Source organism: Scylla paramamosain, chromosome 4 (assembly GCF_035594125.1).
Source record: "Scylla paramamosain isolate STU-SP2022 chromosome 4, ASM3559412v1, whole genome shotgun sequence".
In the NCBI taxonomy this organism is placed as follows: Eukaryota; Metazoa; Arthropoda; class Malacostraca; order Decapoda; family Portunidae; genus Scylla; species Scylla paramamosain.
In genome coordinates this window covers 510,001-532,500 of record NC_087154.1, presented here as the reverse complement: position 1 = coordinate 532,500, position 22,500 = coordinate 510,001, and the positions used below count along the sequence as shown (strand labels likewise).

At 41.9% G+C, this 22,500-nt stretch overlaps 1 protein-coding gene across 1 annotated transcript in view; it reads left to right on the top strand.

Annotated features, from left to right (window-relative positions):
* Window positions 1-21,379, top strand: part of LOC135097938 (uncharacterized) — a 105,085-nt gene extending 83,706 nt beyond the window's left edge. Inside the window, exons 4-8 of the mRNA XM_064000066.1 lie at window positions 1,458-1,605; window positions 2,005-2,104; window positions 11,787-11,968; window positions 17,364-17,560; window positions 17,762-21,379. Of these exons, the coding sequence (XP_063856136.1) occupies window positions 1,458-1,605; window positions 2,005-2,104; window positions 11,787-11,968; window positions 17,364-17,560; window positions 17,762-19,333 (2,199 nt within the window). The 3' untranslated portion in view covers window positions 19,334-21,379. The remainder of the gene's footprint in view (window positions 1-1,457; window positions 1,606-2,004; window positions 2,105-11,786; window positions 11,969-17,363; window positions 17,561-17,761) is intronic.
* The last annotated feature ends 1,121 nt before the right edge of the window (window positions 21,380-22,500 follow it).

Genomic DNA, 22,500 nt, shown 5'->3' with positions numbered 1-22,500 from the left:
CGTCGTTTAAGATCAGCACTGAGACTAACCTTGTGTGTGAGTGTGTGTGTGTGTGTGTGTGTGTGTGTGTGTGTGTTTTGTTAAGTTTTTGCTAGTAACTATTGATACAAATGATGTGATAGACACCCGTATACTGTATGAAATGTGTTTGACAAGGATGGCGGTGACTATAGCAACAGCAGCAGCAGCAGCAGCAGCAGCAGCAGCAGCAGCAGCAGTAGTAGTAGTAGTAGTAGTAGTAGTAGTAGTAGTAGTAGTAGTAGTAGTAGTAGTCTTGGTAGTAGTCTTGGTAGTAGTAGTAGAAGTAGTAGTAGTAGTAGTAGTAGTAGTAGTAGTAGTAGTAGTAGTACTAGTAGTAGTAGTAGTAATAGTAGCAGTTGTTGTTGTTGTTGTAGAAGTAGTGGTAGTAGTAGTAGTAGTAGTGTCTTCAGCCTCTCTCTCATCGCCCCAGTGTTGCATCTCTAGTTGTCTTCTACTGCTATTTTCATTCTAACTGCTCTTCTGATCTTGCTAACTGCATGCCTCCCATTCTCCCGCGGCCTCGCTGCACAAGACTCTCTTCTTTCTCTCACCCGTATTCTGTCCACCTCTCTAATGCAAGAGTTAACCAGTATTCTCAGTCATTCATCCCCTTCTCTGGTAAACTATGGAACTCCCTGCCTGCTTCTGTATTTCCACCTTCCTAAGACTTGAATTCCTTTAAGAGGGAGGTTTCAAGACACTTATCCTTCAATTTTCTACTACCGCTTTGGACCCTTTTATGGGACTGGCATCTAAGTGGGCTTTTTTTTTTTTTAATTAAATTTTTGTTGCTTTTTGGCCAGTGTCCCTCCTGCAAAAAAAAAGTAGTAGTAATGGTAGTAGTAGTAGTAGTAGTAGTAGCACCATAGATGGTAGAGATGGAGGTGATGGTGGTGGTGGTGATGACAGCGGTGGTGAAAGCAGACTCTAAATTTTCATTTCTAAATTTTCATTTTAGACATGAAAACAATGTGATCGAAACCACTTCCACCCCAACATAAGGCATTCGCTGGAGCCGCGAGGTGTGGGGGAGCACACAGGGCGAGATCTGCCAATCGGGCACTGGAGGCATGACGCAGCTAGACACCAGACTAGTGTTCCCCACCTTAATACTTTCATGACAACATTTTTTTTAGGGATTTCTTTTTTTATTTTGTTATATTCAAAATCGGTCTGCAATCATTACACGTTGAATGCTATTGTTTTTATTCCAAGTAATTCTTTACTGATGAGAAAATGTGTAACAAACTTAACGCATTTAAAATATATATATATATATATATATATATATATATATATATATATATATATATATATATATATATATATATATATATATATATATATATATATATATATATATATATATATATATATATATATATATATATATATATATATAAAATGTGTCAGTCAATCTCATCTGACCTGTACAGTGCACTGGGACAGGAGAAGTCCTGCTGATCCACGAGAGCGGGAAGGGCACAGCCTGGGGCTACTCCCATCTACCCTCAACTTTCCCCCTCACCTGGAGCCAGGCAAGGTCAGCGTGTGAGGCAATACCGGGCTCCATGCTCGCTAGAGGTGAGTGACATTAAGCTGAACCTTTGCTCTTCGATAATGAAAAATGTTAATGTCACATTAACCGGTAAGGCAGAGAGTGTCAGCAGTGGTCGCTCGGACTGGGAGTAGACTTGCAAGCGTAAAGTGTTGGTTGGCAGTGAAGCTTTTTGGTAGAATTTGAGAAATTATTAATGTGTTATACACAAGAAGCTTGTTTGCAACATTCTGTATATTGCTAGTAAGTTAATTGTGATAATCCGATCAAAATATAATCTGTAGATTTTCTCTCTCTCTCTCTCTCTCTCTCTCTCTCTCTCTCTCTCTCTCTCTCTCTCTCTCTCTCTCTCTCTCTCTCTCTCTCTCTCTCTCTCTCTCTCTCTCTTTTCTCTTCGCTCACCGACCCTCTTTATGTGGCTTCAGTGGATGGATGGCAGGCGGAGGCGGCCGTGGAGGAGTACCTGAGGGAAGCTGCCTTCGCGGAACCAGTGTGGCTGGCCAACAGGCAGACTCTTCCTGAAGTGTTAGTAAGCTGCTCTGCTTTCTGTGTTCAAGCATGTGTCATGTTCATAAAATTTCTACTTTGTATATATCATGCCCTAACAAGAAGGAAATATCCGCTTCACTTTGCTTCTTAATTAAGAAAGCAAACTAGAGACTCAAAAATGTACGATTCTCTTCAAACGCAGTGCTATCGATTTGAACCTTATTTATTATGAAAGAGCCTCCCATCATCATACCTTCGCTACGAGGGAGGAGACTGAGAGGGAGACAAGTGCCATGATGGTTTAGTGCGAGAGATCGACATTCCTCACCGAGTAAAACACCACAAGTATATAGTACATGTATAAACATGGCTGGTTTTCTCTTATAACATTACTGCATGTTGTTAATTTTTGTCTTGGATTTCGAGGCTCTCATCATCACCTTGAAATGTAATGAAGGTTTTTTTTTTTTTTACTTAGAATGTTACTTATCAAGCGTTACTGATAGTCGAGTATGATGCACATGGCCTGAGGAGTCTCATGACTTACCTTGTGTGTAAGGTGGTAATAATTTCGTTTCTTTATATTTTCGAAAGTCAGACCGAGAAAGTGATACATACCAGACAAAGTTCTTCCATCCCGCCACTGACAGCAGTGCGTCCTCCTCAGCAGTATCATTAACGAAGTGTACCGGGCGTCACTCGGTGGCACCCCGTACTTTATTGATTATTATCCCGAATGCTGCCAAGCTCCGCCGCCACTCCGCCCGTCGTGTAAACGCCCCGCATAGGAGACCGCTTATAGCCCATGCCGTGGCGTCGCCGCGCTTGCCTGTGCTCGGGCCATTCATTTGAAGCTAGTTTTGTTTTAGTATTTGGATTTCATTGAAAAAAAAATTGTTCGGCTATTTCATAGTAGCTAAGTCTCGATTTTGAGAGCAGGAATTCAGTGTCTTCAGCACGCGGTTGCATTCTCTACACATACCAGGTAACAATCACGGAATTCAGATATATTACCCGTCTACTGGCAAAGATGAATGAGTAATTTACTGATACGCAGCTCAGTTAAACACCAAGACCCAAATGCAACAACAGCAGGAGCAGCAACACCACCTTCAACGTGACCTGCACCAGCAGTAGTTGTTATTGTCGTTGTTTTTTGTTGTTGTTTTAGTAATAATAGTAGTAATTAGCAGCAGCAGCGGCAGCAACAACAGCACTAGTAGTAGTAGCAGCAGCAGCAGTAGCACTAGTAGTAGCAGTAGTAGTAGTAGTAGTAGTAGTAGTAGTAGTAGCAGTAGTAGTAGTAGTAGTAGTAGTAGTAGTAGTAGTAGTAGTAGTAGTAGTAGTAGTAGTAGTAGTAGCAGTCGTTGTTGTTGTCTTTGTTCCTGTCCTTGCTGTAACAGCAGTAGTAGCATTTGACGCGGTGCTTTATTCTTAGCGTTGGGCCGCACCACCTGAAGGAAAGTAGTAACCAGGGAGCAGCCAAGACTGGGCGCACACCCTGCTTGGTGGGTGTGGTGCAGCTCCTGCTTCCTGTGACCTCAGAGAAAAATGTTGTGTTGTCTGAAGACTTTATTGGTCCTCGTCTCCCCGAGAAGCGTTCCAGGAAAGAGCGAGGTCGTGGCGCGGGCCTCGTGCACTGGCGGCTTCCTCTTTAATCTAGAGGCCCCCCAGCCACTCCTCACTCGAGATTTGCTTTGTGATTTTTTTAGACTCCTAACTTGGGCCAGTGTGTCGGCCTCCTAACTTGAGCGAGGCTATGTCGGACTTCTTCTCTTCGACGGGGAGAAGAACGTACTTCACTTATTTCTAATCCACAAAAAAAGGAGAGAGAGAGAGAGAGAGAGAGAGAGAGAGAGAGAGAGAGAGAGAGAACAAAAACCACCGTTTTATTCATTGAAGGGAATGATGATAATGTAGAGTTGAGATTTCGAATTGGGGAACTGAACTGTGAGTAGCAAAGGGACGAATTTGTAGTGAACTGAATCGTATCAATTTCAAATGTCATTCCGGAAACTTTCTATGTGATGCTAAGGATATCATACATGTAGTTACGTTTGAATTAGGTGAATAATCTGAAGTTGGGCAAAATGCTGAGTATAGAGGTGTTCCTGCAAACTGCGTCCAGACTTGGGGATGGGATGTGAAAGACCTGAAGGGAAGAAGTTGAAGTAGGGTGTGTTCATGTTGCAGGACAATCTACCAGTGTAGGTGACAGTTAGTGGACAGTAAGTGTCAGCAGGATGGAGAAGGTTTATAAATTCAATATAGAGTAGTGGTAAGTCGAGCTGGTTGAGTTGTAACATAGCAAGACGAAAGGTTTAACAGAACGGAGTCTGAATTTGAGTTTGGGTCCCAAGCAGATTGCCTCAATGTACGGAGGAGAGTAGAAGAAAAGGGGAGCAATCCGAGACAGGAAGATGATGTGGGGGAACGGAATGCGTAAAGGTGATGGAAAGCTTTCCTCTTTGCCTTACAAAATGTGAACGTTTTCAACATCCACACAAATTATTTTACAAGATTAGAACTGACACAAAAGGGAAAGCAGTAGTATTTTATGTCAGAAATACATTTCAGTGTTCTGTTGACAACAGCATTATACTCGTAGATGACAACACAGTTCACTTGGATAAATGTCAAGGAAGGAACACAGACGATGGTGTGGGGTTTAGTGTACAGTCCACCGAACACTACGAGAAAAGCTTGAATTCCTCTGTGACAGGAGATGAATAGGGCGGACAGACATAACAATATGTGTGTTTCGGGAAATTTTAATCTTAGGAACATTAACTAATACCTAGTGACGGGACGCCAATGAGACAGAGGACTTTTTTTGAAAATATAGCTCAAGATAGCTTTCCAAAAAATGTTATCCTGAACTCACTTGGGTGGGACAGCATTCTAGGTCCAGCTCTTCGTAACAGACAAAGATCAGTCGGTCAGACGGATAGAAGTTGAAGGATATTATTTTAGAGAATAGATATCATTAAGAAATTAGACTCGTTTTAAAATAGAAAACTTCCACAATCATAAATTAAAATGTGGCACATGACATTAAGATGGTGGACTTTGAAGAATGAAGAAAGCATCTCGTGGAGCGCGGCATCCGAAGAGAGCATAGAGAGCACGGCTAACTGAGGAAGAGAGAAGGAGTGCTGATTTAGGATGGAGAGTTGGACGGGAAGTCAGTAGTAGTGGTAGTTGTTTGGGGATGTTTCTGTGAGGAGTCTGACTTGTGGTGTGACTTCGAATCAGTGGTGGAGGAGTGCTGGTGGTGATGACTTGAGTCCGTTGCTTCAGTAATGGTGGCGAAGGTAGGCAGAAGTTGCTGAGGGTAGCTTGGATTGGTCATATTATCGAGCAAGACTATGTGAGGCGTGGCGACAATAGTGGCCGTGGAGGGAACAGAAGACTCCCGAAGCTTGGACTGTAGCACGCAGAAAATCACGTTGATGACCACTGTAGGTAGGATGAAGAATGAAGGCAATGTTGAGAGTGCATTGAGAGAAAATGCATTGCAAATATGCTCATAGGAAGGTGCTGGTACTGAGAACTCGTGAAAGAAAATTACTTTAAACTTTTCACTTGTCAAAAATTTTGAGGTAAATACCATGCATGTACTTACTTGAAAGAAACATGAACGATATGCCGATGGAAATAAACGACTGCTTGCAGGACTGATCGCGTAATCACAGACTGGGTACGGCCCGAGCATGAAAATGATAATAAAGCTAATGATGAGATACACCATCGAAAATTATTCGATAATGATAATAGTTTTCTTGGTGACGAAGATCACACACATCTGCAAACACTAACTATGCTATGCGCGGAGGGTGCAGAGAACTTGTCGACAAGGTGTTTAGGCGAGAACGCCAAGCCAACATTCAGTCGATATGAGAATTTATTGTAATTCTTCTTTTTCAATAATAACTCAGTGTAGGGGAGAGATCCCTTCCCCTAAGCAAATTCTCTTCACATTAATTCATGTTAAGACTTCTGCAGCTGGCGGCATTCACTTATTTCAACACCCTGAACCGTGACTGCAATGGAGCGGGAATGTCTACAAGAAGAGCAGACGTTACTGCTACTGGTGCAGCTGCTCTCCCGGAGGATGTATCCCTCGGTGTCATGAGGCACGGCACGAGGCACAACAGCCGAGTGTGGTGGTTGGAGCGGCTTGCGATGGGCGTACGTAGTGGAGTTAGATAAGCAGACCGTATGCCGCACTGGGATAGCCCGTGATATGAGTAATCCATTATGCAACCCATAATGTTATCTCTGTTTTATCATCCTAAAACAACAAGGAAAGTATGAGATAAAGTTATTGTTGGGATAAATTGCAGCCTTTATGCGTCCAGCACTTCCTATTCTCAGAGTCCTCTTGATATATATATATATATATATATATATATATATATATATATATATATATATATATATATATATATATATATATATATATATATATATATATATATATATATATACATATGAAAGAGAGAGAGAGAGAGAGAGAGAGAGAGAGAGAGAGAGAGAGAGAGAGAGAGAGAGAGAGAGAGAGAGAGAGAGAGAGAGAGAGAGAGAGAGAGAGAGAGAGAGCAGGGTCTAAATTTTGGAATTGTATCCATATCTGTTCCCTGCTTTACAAACACGACTGCCGCATGATGGTAAGAGATGCGACACACACAATTTCTCAGTCGTCAGCCCAGCAACTCCCACCACGACGTCCCTCAAGAGTCTAGAAAGGTAGCTGTAGGAATTGCAAAGATAACAACAAGAATGCAATTTTTTTTTAAATCAAAATTCTCTTGTTAGTGCTCTTACAATGATGTTTTTTTTTCTTCTATTCTTTCGTGACAGATAAACAATCTCAGAATATAATCAAAACTACTGTACACAGGGTTGTTGATCTTTCCCTCCCAAAGAACAGGAACGTCGTAATCCCATACCTGGGATTACGAACGTAATCCCAGGTATGGGATTACGTTCGTAATAATAATAGTAATAATAGTAATAATGATAATGATAATGATAATGATAATGATAATAATAATAATAATAATAATAATAATAATAATAATAATAATAATAATAATAATAATAGATATAATAACAGCAGCAACAACAGTGGTAGTAGTAGTAGTAGTAGTAGTAGTAGTAGTAGTAGTAATAGTAGTAGTAGCAGCAGCAGCAGTAGCAGTAGTAGTAGTAGTAGTGAAGTATTATTATTGTTGTTGTTGGTGGTGGTGATGATGGTCGCGGTGGTGTAGTGATTAGCGTTCGGCTCACAACGAAAAAGCTTCAGTACACAGAAAATACGAGGAAATTTCTAATATTTTCTCAGTAGACTATGATTAGCAAAAAATCTCCTTTAGATATCCTCCATCACATTGAGTAGTACGAGTAGTGGTTCTCAGTGTGAAGCTGTGAGCCAGAATGGGGGAATTACGTAACCGGGGCGAACTGTTACTACTCGTATAAATTGTAGAATGTTTCGAGGTAATGTTGGAAATGTGAATTAGACAAAACACGTAATACATATTTTGACTTAATAAATGCTGAAAATGCAAAGTAAAGATCCATTAAGTCACTTCAGGGAGTTGTAGAGAAAGATACACCTTGCATAATTAGCAAATATATTTGAGCAGCTAAACAGGATGAATCTCGAGCTGCAAGAATAGAATATATTTCAACTCGTGGATTATATTTCTACACTTCTTGCCAAACTACAGGATTGGCAAAGAAAGTCAGTGCAGGATATTTTCTCATGTCTGAGAATCTTTCAGGTGGTGTTGACGAGAAAGAAAACGTCTACTTAATCCATCACTCAAAGCTTAAATCACTTACCACTTGAATTTCTGAGCAATTTCATTTTTTGGTTCACTTATCAAGTAAAGTTCCTGCAAACTCAGTTCAAGAAGCACTTGCCAGAATTTAAGGAAGAAAGAAAATGTATGAAGAATCTTTTTCCAGGCACAATGGATATTGCTGCCTTTTGTTCTTAAATTATCAACATTACACTTTGAGTCCTCATGCCTTTATCAACTGCCTGTTTGTTTATGCGGATCGAGTTTTTACATTTCTTCTGAACATACCAAGAGTAAAAGAAGAACACAATTAATATGAACCCGAGCATGTGATGTGTCAAGTTAGTGACAGCACAATGTCGGCCTCCCCAGTGAGCTGTGACCAAATAACAAAGTTCATGGTATTGTGAACTTTGACAAATAAAATTCAAGTGTATTCTAAAGCTAGTTTTGTAGTCACTCTAGTCTACTGACCTAAGTTATATAAAGCATGTAAGTTTACCAAAATACGAGACATTGATGATTTTCTGTCAAGCAGGAAAAATGTAGTTTATTCTCTTTATATGCGTTTTTTTTTTTTTTTTTCAACTTTATTGTGGATCACAGAGTTCAGCAAGAAAATAAAAAGAGGTTACGAGGATGTTCAAAATTCCTCAAGGGGGAACTAAGTCTATGTGAAGAAGGCTGAAAATCTCTTTCTCATTTCCAGCTCACGTGGCCTAGCTAGGCCTCCGACCTCCATACTCTATGCGCCAAACTCTCCTGTCTCGCACCAAAAATCATGTCACATACTCGCTGCAGGCATTCCCTTTCTTCCCCCCACCTCTCTCTCTCTCTCTCTCTCTCTCTCTCTCTCTCTCTCTCTCTCTCTCTCTCTCTCTCTCTCTCTCTCTTTCCACATTAACTTAACACTGCCATCATTTGTCCAACACACACACACACACACACACACACACACACACACACACACACACACACACACACACACACACACACACACACACACACACACACATTGAGTGTTTGTATTCAAAAGAAACAAATATCAACAGTTTGGAGATTTTAAGTAGCTGTACATAGGTAGTGTACATACATAATGACAATGAACAGTACGTAACACGTTTTGCTATAACGTGATTGTATGATATTGTGAAATATTTGTGCCCAGACAGAAACGTATTTGATTCTTTACGTTCTACATCACAATGAAAATAGATAGTAATAATATCAGCGTTATTACATCCTAGCACTTGCCGCCACGCCTCTGCTGCGCTCCTGCTGCAGGTCTGCAGATGAGTTTGCTTCCTACAACACTATCGCCTCTCTCTCATGCACATGCGACATCTGACGGAAGAAGGTCCGTTGTCACGATGTTCGCGCGAAGCGATCTCCAGATGATCTCTGCCAAAGAACCATTCAGAATAGAGGAAATTCTTGCTTCTCGTGCTGCTCACGAGACAAGCCGAAGGTACAATTTGAGGAACCGTAGACTCCGTCACGATCTTGTTATTCACTAGTTGCAGCAGCTCTTTGTCTTGTGACCTAGACGATGTCGTTACGCTGCAGGAATGTAACCAATGTTGAACCTTTCACCAGACGAAGTGTATCCATACAGCTCCAGACATTCCACGTCACTGGGAGGCGTCAGAAAGGTCAAGTTTCCGTTAACGTCTGGCTTCATGGGGCACAAGATCTTCCATCCACGATAATGTTCAAGGTCCATTACATCAATTCTGATAGGAATAAGCGGTTCAGGGATTGAAGCAGCGTAGACCGTGTTGATCTTCGTCATGACTGTAAGCACAACAATGAGGGTGAACATCATCATGGCGGTCTTTCCTCCTCGACACTTGACTGTCTACTGTTTTATACGATCTGTTGGTGGTGAGTCTTTGCTTGTAACGTGTTTCCTGCGAGAGGCAGCTAGTACGTCGTGCAGGTGCAGAGGTACACTGAGATTGCTGTGGGACTTGGTTTGAAGCACACTTTGGCACAGTCTGAGAGCACCTCGCTGTTCACGGTGATATATATACACGTACACACGTATCAGGAATTCAAAAACACGTATTGAACATACTTGTACGTACTACGAACACATTCGTGGCATACGTTTTCCCTATTTCACACTTGCCTATCACACTGTACTGATACGTCATGACTGTGAGTTCGCAACGTTTTTACTTACATCACTTCTTTTGAGGAAGTGAATTAAGCTTGTCGCCTCGTATTGTTACTCAGAACTGTTATCGCAACATGCATCTTATTCTTTTCAGTTTTTTTTTTTTTTTTTTTTTTTTCTCCCATCATTCTTTAACGTTTTCTTACATAACAACGTGCTGCGTCGTGTTGAAGATGACTGTCTGTATTAGAAACTCACTAATGTCATTTACTTCTTTATCTTCAACACACTTGTATAGACTCCTCGCCTACCAGACCTTCCCCACGTGTTAGGTGTGGTCATGTGACACCTGACCCCTCACTTGAAAAGGCAGCAGCTCTATACCATATAGATAAGTGTCCGGTTATACTTTGTTGTTGTTGTTAAAACTCTTACTTATCTGTCGTGTATATGCTGCTGCAAGTGCAACAGATGACTGGCTGTTTTGTGGCACATGCATCACCTCGTGCAGCTCCCAAGCATAGGCTGTGCAGTGGATACCATTGGGACGCCGCAAACGTTGTCCGGTGCCCCTCCTACATAAACACACACACACACACACACACACACACACACACACACACACACACACACACACACACACACACACACACACACACACACACACACACACACACACACACACACACACACACACACACACACACTTTGCCAATGTGATGGTTTTTCTTTTTTTCTCTTTTTTTTTATAATGCAGAAATGTCACCGTTGTTTTCAATGCAAGCGCAAGTTGAATCCAGTCTATTTCATGTCCATTTCCATAAAAACGTTCCTGATTTTTTGCCTGAAACTCCTACAACTAATTAACGAATTGTTAGCTACACAAAATGCATGAATGACGTATTTCTTGTGTATCTGATTCTCTACTTGAATTTTTTTTAACATGATATTTCCAATATACACATATATATACCTATGTGTATGGACTTTAACAAAGTTAAGGTCAAGTCTACCATTACTGATTTTCCATTAACTTAACACAATGGAGTTTCATGTGCCGCCCTCACGTTACCAGGAAGTCACGCACCCACACCAAACAGCACACACCACACCCAGCCCCACAAAGCCATAATGCTTCTCAGTGAGTGCACGAACATGCAGCGCCCACACACTGCTGCTCATCCCCACAGACCACCATGCCCACACTCTATCTTTTGTCCGTATAACATTGCCCAGACTCATTTTTAGCACATCAAAGAAAATTGTTTCAAATACTTACAAAGGAGAGCAAACCAACCTTATGTCCTTCTTAGCTTGTTTGATACATTAACTATTGCTAAAAGAGATGACACAACACAATGGAGGCCTTCTATAACACACCCCAGGCTCCTATAACACACCCCAGGCTCCTATAACACACCCCAGGCTCCTATAACACACCCCAGGCTCCTATAACACACCCCAGGCTCCTATAACACACCCCAGGCTCCTATAACACACCCCAGGCTCCTATAACACACCCCAGGCTCCTATAACACACCCCAGGCTCCTATAACACACCCCAGGCTCCTATAACACACCCCAGGCTCCTATAACACACCCCAGGCTCCTATAACACACCCCAGGCTCCTATAACACACCCCAGGCTCGCCGCTCTCTCTCTCTCTCTCTCTCTCTCTCTCTCTCTCTCTCTCTCTCTCTCTCTCTCTCTCTCTCTCTCTCTCTCTCTCTCTCTCTCTCTCTCTGCTCCAGGTCGCCTCTTCGCCTACTCATTACCGCATCTCCTCAGGCTGGAGGACGAGCAGCGGGAGATGAACCACATCGGCAACGCAGGTGTGTTGGGGAGCGACCTCAGCATGGGCGGGGAGGTGGGCGTGACTCTCCGCTGTGCTGTGTACCGTGCGGGAGTAGGCCTGGTGCACGAAATTTGTTCTGAAGCTGCTGTGTCCGCCGCCCTGTGCGTTCAGCGATGTGAGTACTTGTGCTGTGTTGTGCTGTGTTGTGTTGTATTGCCTCGTTCAGCGATGTGAGTACTTGTGCTGTGTTGTGCTGTGTTGTGTTGTATTGCCTCGTTCAGCGATGTGAGTACTTGTGCTGTGTTGTGCTGTGTTGTGTTGTCTTGCCTCGTTCAGCGATGTGAGTACTTGTGCTGTGTTGTGCTGTGTTGTGTTGTATTGCCTCGTTCTTGAATGTTTAGGTGCGAGTTTTCTTTTTCTTCTTGTTCTTTTCGTGTTCCACCTTGTTCTATTATTTGTTGTGTTACATTGTCACTTTACGTACATATTTTGCAGTAGTGTATTTGCATACGTGTTGGCGTTACTTGTCTCTGTTATTGTGTTATTATTTTTTTTTTTTCCTATTGTTCGTTTCAGTTGAATGGTGTGTGGTGTTCATGTTGCGTATTGGTTGTCTTTCGTTGCACATGTTTATTTTCTTTTCTTTCCTTCGTATTTCACTATGTTTATCACGGTTCTGGTGTGTTGCAATGTCTTACAGTCGATTTTTTTCCTGTCTCGCTTCATTGTGTTGTGTTGTTGTGCCAGTGTTGCACGCCAGTAAGTAATATGTCTTTTTATTGTATGTGTTATGGTTTTAACTATTTCCAGGTTACTCTCAGTCGTAGGATGTTGATTATCAATAATGCTTTATGTCACAATTTTAATCCATACTTGACAAAAAAGGTGTGTGTGTGTGTGCGTGTGTGTGAGTGTTTCCCTCTCCATTGCGAGATAAGAATAATTCCCATGTTGATTACTTTAAATTTACTGGTCAGCCTATTTAAGAGCTGGAAAAAAAATCATGACATTGGTTGTTCCACACGTATTGTTTTGGATAAAAAAAATATCTTCGTATTCTTTTGTTTTGGAAAGAATGTCGGGAGAACCTTTGATAAAACGTGACTGATATTGGCGCGACGGCCTCGTGACGGGAGCTGTGCCGCGTATCTCGTAAGAATAAAACCTCCTGTAGATAATTACGGTTGTCGGATAGATTTTTGCTGCCCCCTTTATGATAAATGTAAAATATCAATTTTCACTTTCCTTTTCTATTGGTCATCATCCAGCATTGAATGAAGAAAGCAATGGAACCGATCCTACTGAAGGAATCGAAGAGTTCAGCATGTTGATCTTGCTAATAAAATATAGAAAATAAAATACACTTGTACCAAAAAATACATGTTACGTGCTTTCTGTATGACTTTCAAAATCAAAGGATACGCCTATGTAGTGCCTTTCTTTATTGAGAAAAATCTTCATATCACACATTGCCCGTGTGATCTTTTTTTTTTTCTTTTAAGTTGATAATGTTCTTTCTCCAAACAGTTTACAGTGCCTGTTTTCAGTGAGTGAAAATGGTCTTTATTTCAATGGCTAATGTTGATTCATTTTATATTTGTATGCGGAGGGCCAGCACTCTTTTTCTTTTCATTTCTTCTATTCATTTTTTTTTTCTTTATTTACGTTTTTTTTCTTCACATTTCTATTTAGGGTAGCTGTTCCTTGCTAGCCTTCACCGCGTCCTATCTTGTGTGTCTTCCTCCTGTAGTCCTTCTTCTCGCACGTCTCAAGCGACATTGTCCTTGCACTGAGTTCTGATCTGCCTTTCTTCCTTCTTCAGTTCACTTCAGTTAATTGTTTTTTTTTTTTTTTTTTTTTTTTTGTTTTTTATATCTGCCAAAAAAAAATTACTTATGATGTTATTTTTTTATTAGCGTGTTTAGCCTTTCTTCTCATAAACTTAACACTGCCATTATCCCACACACACACACACACACACACACACACACACACACACACACACACACACACACACACACACACACACACACACACACACACACACACACACACACACACACACATTGAGTGTTTGTATTCAAAAGAAACAAATATCAACAGTTTGGAGATTTTATGTAGCTGTACATAGGTAGTGTACATACATAATGACACTAAACAGTAAGCAATACGTTTTGCTATAACGTGATTTCATGACATTGTGAAGTATTTGTGTCCAGACAGAAACATATTTGATTCTTTATGTTCTACACCACAGTGAAAACAGATAGTAATAATATCGTGCAAAAGTATCCCTCTACAACAGCTGAACGGATTGGAGCATCCCAGATGGCGATATGAACCCCAAACGTGACTACTCGAAGTCTTCCCCCGCTCATTCTAGAAAGAATCACGTTGTTTCATGACAATTTTCTGCAAGGATTTGCGCATCGTAGGACGTGCCAACACTATCCGTGTCTCATATCTGACTGGAGAGGAAGTGTGTCATCAGTGACGCATCATTGGAAGATTATTTGGCAGCTCAGATTTTCCTGCCGACAGAGCTACGTCATGGATGACGCATTCCTTCCCCAAGGATGTGTGGAATATGTCTTGTAAGACCGGTCTAAACTATGCGAATAAATTTGATGTACTACATCACTACACTTAGACCGATACTTACCGGCCTGTTACTGCTGCTGCTGCTGCTTCTGCTGCTGCTGCTGCCGCCGCCGCCGCGTCATGCTCAGGAGCACGCATACTTCACAGGTGGTACTTTACTACAACGGTATTGTTATGCCGCAAATACATTTTCATAATTTAACAAACATAACTATTCAATCTGAAGTTTACTGTTAATAACTGCTTTTTGTTAAAATGGGAGTGCCTAGATTGTGGAAATAAAATAGTTCACGACAAGAGGGCATTTGATGACACCAGCAGGCCTCGCTCGTGACTCCGCCAGCCAGGGTGGCCCCGCAACAGATCCCTTCATACATTAATACCTCAGTTTTTGCTAAAATAAAGAAAAATATTATTTACATAGAATATTTTCAGCTTGGAATTATTTGAATAATCAAATTATTATATCCTGAAGAATGTATTTTACCTCGTGGAACACCATATATATATATATATATATATATATATATATATATATATATATATATATATATATATATATATATATATATATATATATATATATATATATATATATCACGATAACAAGGGGATAGCGATTGGTAAGCACTCAGCAATTAGTTAAATGTTTCTGTTGACGGTTCACGAAGTGTGTTATGAGGTTTGGGTTAGGTGTTATAATGTTCCCTTTCAGTCTGTTTAGGACTAATATATTATGTAATACCACTCTGGGCAGGAAGGAGGAAAGGACTGGGCTGAGGTGTTGACACCATGAGGAAGAAGAAAATACATGAGACAAGTTACGGCAAGAGGGTTGATGTACCAGTACCTCCTGTATAATATACTGGGGAACTGACAACGATGTGATGTGGTGTGGTTACGAGTCCGGTTCTCGCATTGCCGGGTGATGGCAATTGGAAATTCTTGCTTCTCGTGCTGCTCACGAGACAAGCCGAAGGAACAATTTGAGGAACCGTAGACTCCGTCACGATCTTGTTATTCACTAGTTGCAGCAGCTCTTTGTCTTGTGACCTAGACGATGTCGTTACGCTGCAGGAATGTAACCAATGTTGAACCTTTCACCAGACGAAGTGTATCCATACAGCTCCAGACATTCCACGTCACTGGGAGGCGTCAGAAAGGTCAAGTTTCCGTTAACGTCTGGCTTCATGGGGCACAAGATCTTCCATCCACGATAATGTTCAAGGTCCATTACATCAATTCTGATAGGAATAAGCGGTTCAGGGATTGAAGCAGCGTAGACCGTGTTGATCTTCGTCATGACTGTAAGCACAACAATGAGGGTGAACATCATCATGGCGGTCTTTCCTCCTCGACACTTGACTGTCTACTGTTTTATACGATCTGTTGGTGGCGAGTCTTTGTTTGTCACGTATTTCCTGCGAGAGGCAGCTAGTACGTCGTGCAGGTGCAGAGGGTACACTGAGATTGCTGTGGGACTTGGTTTGAAGCACACTTTGGCACAGTCTGAGAGCACCTCGCTGTTCGCGGTGATATATATACGCGTACACACGTATCAGGAATTCAAAAATACGTATTGAACATACTTGTACGTACTACGAACACATTCGTGGCATATGTTTTCCCTATTTCATACTTGCCTATCACACTGTACTGATACGTCATGACTGTGAGTTCGCAACGTTTTTACTTACATCACTGCTTTTGAGGAAGTGAATTAAGCTTTTCGCCTCGTATTGTTACTCAGAACTGTTATCGCAACATGCATCTTATTTTTTTCAGTTCTTTTTTTTATGAAAACTTAATTTTCTCCCATCATTCTTTAGCATTTTCTTACATAACAACGTGCTGCGTCGTGTTGAAGATGACTGCCTGTATTAGAAACTCAATAATGTTATTTACGTCTTTATCTTCAACACACTTGTATAGACTACTCACCTACCAGACCTTCTCCACGTGTTAGGTGTGGTCATGTGACACCTGACCCCTCACTTGAAAAGGCAGCAGCCCTACACCATACACATAAGTTTCCAGTTATGCATCGTTATTTTGTTGTTAAAACTCTTACTTATATGCCCTGTATATGCTGCAGGTGCAACAGATGACTGGCTGTTTTGTGCCACATGCATCACCTCGTGCCGCTCGCAAGCAGAGGCTGTGCAATGGCGACCACTGGGACGCAACAAACGTTGTCCGCACACACACACAAACATACACACGATATGCTATAGGTGCTTTTGAGTGACGCGAGCAACTTAAGATTTTTTACTTTAGTCAGTTCTTTACATCTTTAATACAATTCCATCTGAAAGTATGTACGCGTTCTTCAGTGTTTTACAGTACATCGTATATTGGTGCGTAGTATTCTGATGTTCTTTCGTCATGTTCAAGCGATTAGATAATCTCAAGATATCAACAGTAGGGCATTACACAGTTGTACAATGCTTTTATCGTAACTGATGGCCGTGGTTTACACTCCCTAATGGTTAACAACTTGCATGATGTGGTTTTTTGTCATACTTCATCGTTTAACCATAGACTTACAGCCATAGCATTGAACATAACTTGATATGTTGATCAGTAGAATTTTCATAATTTTAACCTGAACGTCATAAGCTGGTGTTACACTGTGCGGCACCACCTTTGCGGCCCCCGAACTGCACACGCCATGTCACCTTGTGCGGCCAAGCTGCACAGTTCTCCCCTGCAATCAGCGTGGATTGTAAAACACATACTAGTACCAAGGGAGCGCCTTGCAGCGTAGCCAGACAGTGTGACCATTTGGGTAGAACCAAGGCCTTCACTTGTCCTTGCACAGAAGTTCGCGTGTTTTATCCTCGCATCTAGTGTGATACAGTGCTGTGCAGCGGATGCAGAGACACCACAATAGTGCGACACCTTTCATCTGCTTGTGTGTGCTATTGCCATGCTGCTGTATTGTGTGACACCGGCCTTACCTCCTGCAGTGTCGAGTGAGAGGCCGCAGCTTGAGAAGTGTCCTGCGTCGCCCCACCGCCAGTGGTTCCTGGTGAACAGCCACACAGAGACCGTCACCTCTGAGCCACACCAACAGACCACCGTGAACGTGATTGGTCTACACCAGTGCCACCACCACCACCACCACCACCACGGTCACATGGTCCGCGTCGCCTGCCGCCCACAGGTACGCTAATGATGGGTAGTTATTAGTGTCTAGCCTTAGAAAATTCAAGAGAAAACATAATAATATTCGCAGATAATATCACATCACTTGGTAGGCTGCGTGATAATCCTAATTACTGAACTCTTAAGACAAGTTTGCTGTGCGATGGGAATGGGGTTGTGTTATATGTTTACATTGTTTACATTAACAATATTCCAACAGGAGGGCTGGGAACTCACTACATGTAGCTCTGAGGCGTCTGCGTCCAAGCACCAACAGGAGGTCAAGGCATCGCGTGCAGGTCACCGTCAGCAGAGTGACTCCACTTCCCCGAGACAGACACCTACCCTCACACCCACTCATACTCATGTGTATGACTACGAACAAGGATTCGAACAGAAAGAATACTTTTCTTTGTCTCCACAGCAGGAAAACAGACGACACAAGAGATCGGCTGAGTTGCAGCCAACACAAAGAGTTCACACGTCAAGCATGCTATCATCACTCATGCACTCCACCCCTGAAACCATTCCTACACACCGGTCTGTTATTGAGAGTCATGAGTCAGATGTAGATGACAAGGTTATGCTCTACATTACTGGTTACAAAAAGTCAAGGAGTGATTATGAAAAACAAAGAGAGGATGCAATCCGACCACAGCACAGTACCCATGTTCAGACAGAGGATAGGAAACACGACACTAATCCTCGTCAGCATGATGCATCAGCAACTCGCCTCAAGGACAAACACGCTGGTAGGGCGAAAAATTACAGTGATGAGATTATGTTTGATCCTGTCATTAATGAAATAAAAACAGAGGCCGAATCAGATCACGAAGGTGAAGGGAAACCATCCGTATTTTATCCTTCCGACAAGAGAAATGATTCAGCAGCCATCCATGACAGTGCGAGTGTAGAGGAAAGTGAGATACACACCAGGACATCACCAGCGCAAGCTACAAACTCCAGTAAAAGTCAGGGAAGTGAAGAAATTAAAGATCAAAAGATACCATCAACAGGAGACACTAGAATCATTCTCAAGGTGGGGATCGGACCCATATTTGTCCACGGACCGGAACCCCAAAATAATACCAACGAGGAAGATAACATTGAGGGAAACTTCCGAGCACTGATATTCCCCGAAGATTCCAGACTTGAAAATCCCAATGAAAACGATCTCTCAGACGCTAAAAATCGACCATCTATCCCTAGCAATGAGTCATCTCTTGAGGGAAGCAGCTCTGACACAGGCAAGACCACGCCATCGAAAGAAACTACTACAACTCCGAGTAGACCCATCATATTTCCTAGAGGTGAGAGCGACGATCCCACTTCTGGAGAGAATGTAAATGATGACACTCTGTTCACTGGAAATTCCGAAAAAACTAAGTCGACAGATCAGCCCACTGTGGAGCCAACTCCGGGTGCAGTAAATAGTGATATGCTTCCCGACGTGCAAATTTCGGAATCCACGCCAGTTGGTGCTGCCACCCCTGAAGACAGTGCCGTTAAGACGGAGGACATGACGAATGATTCAGACAAGAACAATAATGAAAATGCAGAGAGCGATGATGCAGAAGAAGGAACTGAAGATCCGAACACAAACACGCCCAGACCTGAAGAATCCACTTTAAACTCTATTATCTCCAACACCACTTCGGTTAACGTACATCAGGAGCTGAACAGCGGCCCCTCGAGCCCCCACAGTGCGGGTACCACGGTAACAACAGAGAAGTCAAAGACACAGAGCATTCGACTTCTAATTGCCCAGATATTCAAGAACATATTTGGTTAGCTGGTCTAAAGGGCTTCGGTGCCACCACCCACTTGTGCCTGCACGACTTGGGTATTGGAGGATGCAAGGCAATAACATCCAATTAAGTATAATGTTTCATTATAACAGTTTCTTAAGTTAGAGTGCATTGTAGTGAATCACCAGTCAGTGGGTCGGTATCAGTGACGCGTTTCCAAACGAAGACAACAGACATACTTACCAGGCGGTTGAAGAAAGCGGGGCGCAGGTTGTCTGGGGAGTGCGAGTGGCAGTGCAAGTGTCTTTTTTCGCTGTCTGAAGGTGGGAACGTAACTGCGGATGATTATCACTTATACTTTATTTTCTCATACTCGGTAATTGTCAGTAAGAAACACCCCTTGGGCTTGCAATGAGATCGTGCACTCACTGTTGGTCTTCCTGCCAGGAGCTGCGCGTGGCTGGAACTGTCACGACAGAGGCGGTCACACGCCACGTGTAAGTGGGGCCTTAGTTATACACTGTGCTATGTTTGTGAACACAGGATGCTTTATATCTGTTTATTTCTTCCATATTCCAATTTCATCTTAGGAATTACTCCATTATTCTAAAGCTTCGTTGTAAAATTTTAAATTCAAGAACAACAACAACAACAACAACAACAACAACAACAACAACAACTTGCTCTTACAATGATAATACTGAGAGAAGATATAAAAGAAAAACCAGATGAGAAAAAGAAGAGTTAACAGCTTTTTTGCTGTTGTTGTTGTTGTTGTTTTCACCTTTACTGTTTGGTAATTGGTTAATTGATTGATTTTTATCATCGTAGTCTGCATCAGTCATCATCACTGGCATCGCTAATGTGAGATGCATGCCTGCCATACATCATCAGAATCTTTAAATCATAATAGATCATAATTAGAGGAAAGAAGGTGACCAGCCACACCTCGACGGGTGACTCCCTAGCCTGCCGGTCTCCACTCAGTGACTCCCTCCGCCGCCCCGAAAATCCCTTCACCCACATGCATTTTGCCTCGTCAGTTCTAGACAAACAGTTGCTTTTGAGGGACACAACCTCAGCATTTCGTGTCACATCTCGCCTTACTGGAAAAAGATCTAAGCTTAAATTTTCATGAATAAATTTCGTTTTATTTCAAAAGAATTTCGAAGCAGCCGGTAAATACGAAACACAGATGTACATAAAAGCCAGCATTTGCCTCCATTACACCAGCCCGTCACTGCTTCTGCGGCCTGGTGTTCTTGCCCCTCCCTCCACCTCTCGCGGTTTCCCTTCGCTCCCAGCACCCTCCCTTCCCTCCTCACCCATTCCTTTGCAGCACCTCATTGCCCAATCCTTGTCATGTCTTCACCTACTCGATCCCTCCCACACTCCAGTCCTCTTATAAGCCACGATACTAGGATACCTAAAGAAGTACGTACTTCACATTTATATTACAGTAGTGTTAAGTATGTCATATATATACAGTGTGTGTAAGCGTGCCCGCGTTCATATATACATGCAAATAATAAGTATGTGTATACATGTATATGCCTATATCAGGCGTTGTGTAGCAGAATTCGCTTTAAACTGAATTTATGTTCCGTAAATTCCCCATCAGGACATTTCGTGCCACTCACACGTCCACTCACCTCATCCACTTCACTGCATCATGTGCTTGGCTGAGAACATCCATACTATGTGACTTATGCATTTCTTACACACACACACACACACACACACACACACACACACACACACACACACACACACACACACACACACACACACACACACGCGCGCGCGCGCGCGCGCGCGCGCCTATCACACGTACTCTTAACTCATCACTCAAGGACTCACGCTTGTTGTGTCATTTTTATTACCAACAGTTGCCCACCTCGGCCACACCACGACAAGACTTCCTTTAACATTTCTTCACTTTTAACGTTACTTTCCCATATCCAATCTTCCCGTCTCTTGTCCACTTTCTTTCCCAAGTTGTCCACCATTCCAAGTCTCCATTCATCAACGTCTACATCAGTGATGTTAACAACGATGCTTATTTTTCTTTGTATCTAGTCGTAGATAAATGCGATCTATCAGAAGTGTGCTCTGCCAGCAATACATGGCTTTTCATCCGATGGCTGATAACGCACTTGAAAATAAGTATCAATATTTACCTACTATGTACATGTATCAATAATACCATTTGCAAGGAGTGTAGTGAGAAAAGCAAAATAGTATTGTATGCAAAGTCTCCGCATCGCAGCAGACTTGTCGTCACTGCAGAGCTGTAAAACTTTTAACCCGTTACTTTTTTTGTCCGCCCTCAACACTTTCTGCTTCACAAGTCACACACACACACACACACACACACACACACACACACACACGCACATATATATATATATATATATATATATATATATATATATATATATATATATATATATATATATATATATATATATATATATATATATATATATATATATATATATATATATATATATATATATATATATATATATATATATATATATATATATATATATACTCGTATATATATAAAATCCTCTGGTAAATATGTTTGCGTTGTTATAGCTCCTACGAAGTACTATTAGCATCATGATATGCCACTGACCTACAAGCTTGATTGAATAATGCAGCTGTTTTTTGTACATTCATATGCTTGGCTCGTGTTGCGCACACTCTGCAGCTCAGACGGCACTCAAGATTTACAATTAATAATTGATACTCTCGATGGAGTGGCGTGAAGGAGCACATCACAACACAGGCGCAGCTCAGTGGGCCAGTCCGTCATAAGCGTGTGGCGCCCAGCGAGGCGGGGACGAAGTTTAGCCGATGGTGACACGAAACCACGAATTTAAATGGTCATAATATGGCATATACGATACTATTGTATGTATTGGTGTTTGATCACACAAACAATTGAGACAATCTCCATGCTCGTAGTCTTCCTCTTCTTTTTTTCAATGTTACTCGTTTTTCTTCGTAGGTGAATGTACGTGAATAATAATAAAAAGGAGTCGTTGAACGTTAATACAAATCATTACTTGGTAGACAAGTATTTCGTGCGACACTCGCCGCGTGGTCAGCTACTTGGCGTGGCTCTCCCTCAGCAGCGCCTCGTTTGTTTGTGTAAATACTAATTCTAATGTCAGTGCGCAATTTGAATCACTTAACATGA